The sequence below is a fragment of the Galeopterus variegatus genome, unplaced genomic scaffold (assembly GCF_000696425.1).
Source record: "Galeopterus variegatus unplaced genomic scaffold, G_variegatus-3.0.2 Scaffold103906, whole genome shotgun sequence".
Classification (NCBI taxonomy): Eukaryota; Metazoa; Chordata; class Mammalia; order Dermoptera; family Cynocephalidae; genus Galeopterus; species Galeopterus variegatus.
In genome coordinates this window covers 1-779 of record NW_007830017.1, presented here as the reverse complement: position 1 = coordinate 779, position 779 = coordinate 1, and the positions used below count along the sequence as shown (strand labels likewise).

At 49.3% G+C, this 779-nt stretch overlaps 1 gene segment (V, D, J or C); it reads right to left on the bottom strand.

The window, feature by feature from the left end:
* Positions 1 to 7: 7 nt before the first annotated feature.
* LOC103584767 lies at positions 8 to 297 on the bottom strand (the record flags this gene model as incomplete). The annotated part of the segment is given in 1 exon segment: positions 8 to 297. A coding segment is annotated over 1 exon segment (290 nt), but the record flags the coding sequence as incomplete, so codon positions are not given.
* Positions 298 to 779: the final 482 nt, after the last annotated feature.

Sequence of the window (779 nt, the reverse complement as noted above, 5' to 3'; positions counted from 1 at the left end):
AATACACGCCTGTGTCCTCGGCGGTCACAGAGCTCAGCTGCAGGGAGAACTGGTTCTTGGATGTGTCTATAGTGATGGAGATGCGGCTCTTGACGGACGGGTTATAAGCTGTACCACCACTATAACTGATGCATCCCATCCACTCAAGGCTCTTCCCTGAGGGCTGGTGGATCCAGCTCCAACCATAACCAGTGGTTGTGATGGAGTCACCAGAGACTGTGCAGGTGAGAGACAGGGTCTGCGAGGGCTTCACCAGTCCTGGGCCGAACTCCTGCAGCTGCACCTCAGATAGGACACCTGGAGACAATGAGAATCAGAACCTGTCAGCCACATTCAGTAACAAAGTTCCCATAATCCATGTCTGACATTTGAGACACTCATCTTGGGGAGCTGTCACCTCACAGTCTCATCTTCTATTAGATCTCAACTCTGCCTTCCCCAGAGACCTGAGCCCTGTCTTAGGACAGACCTGTGAGCTTCCACCTCCCAAGTGTCCACATTTACCCCAGAGCTTGAAGGAAAATTTGCATGTGAGGGAGCTCTGTCCTTATAATTGTTGAGGAACTGAGGTGGGAAACTTTATTTTTTGAAATGTTTATATATTTTTTTTTTCTTGAAATTATCTGACATGTATTTATGGTATGGGAGGGAACTTGGTGAGCCACATGGCATAATGTGGCCCCAGCTTTCTGAGCCCAGGTCTGCCTTCCTTCAACCGCTGTGTTCTGTGCTGACTTGGACTCAGCCAAACTCTCCGACATGAACTCAGTCTCTGGGTC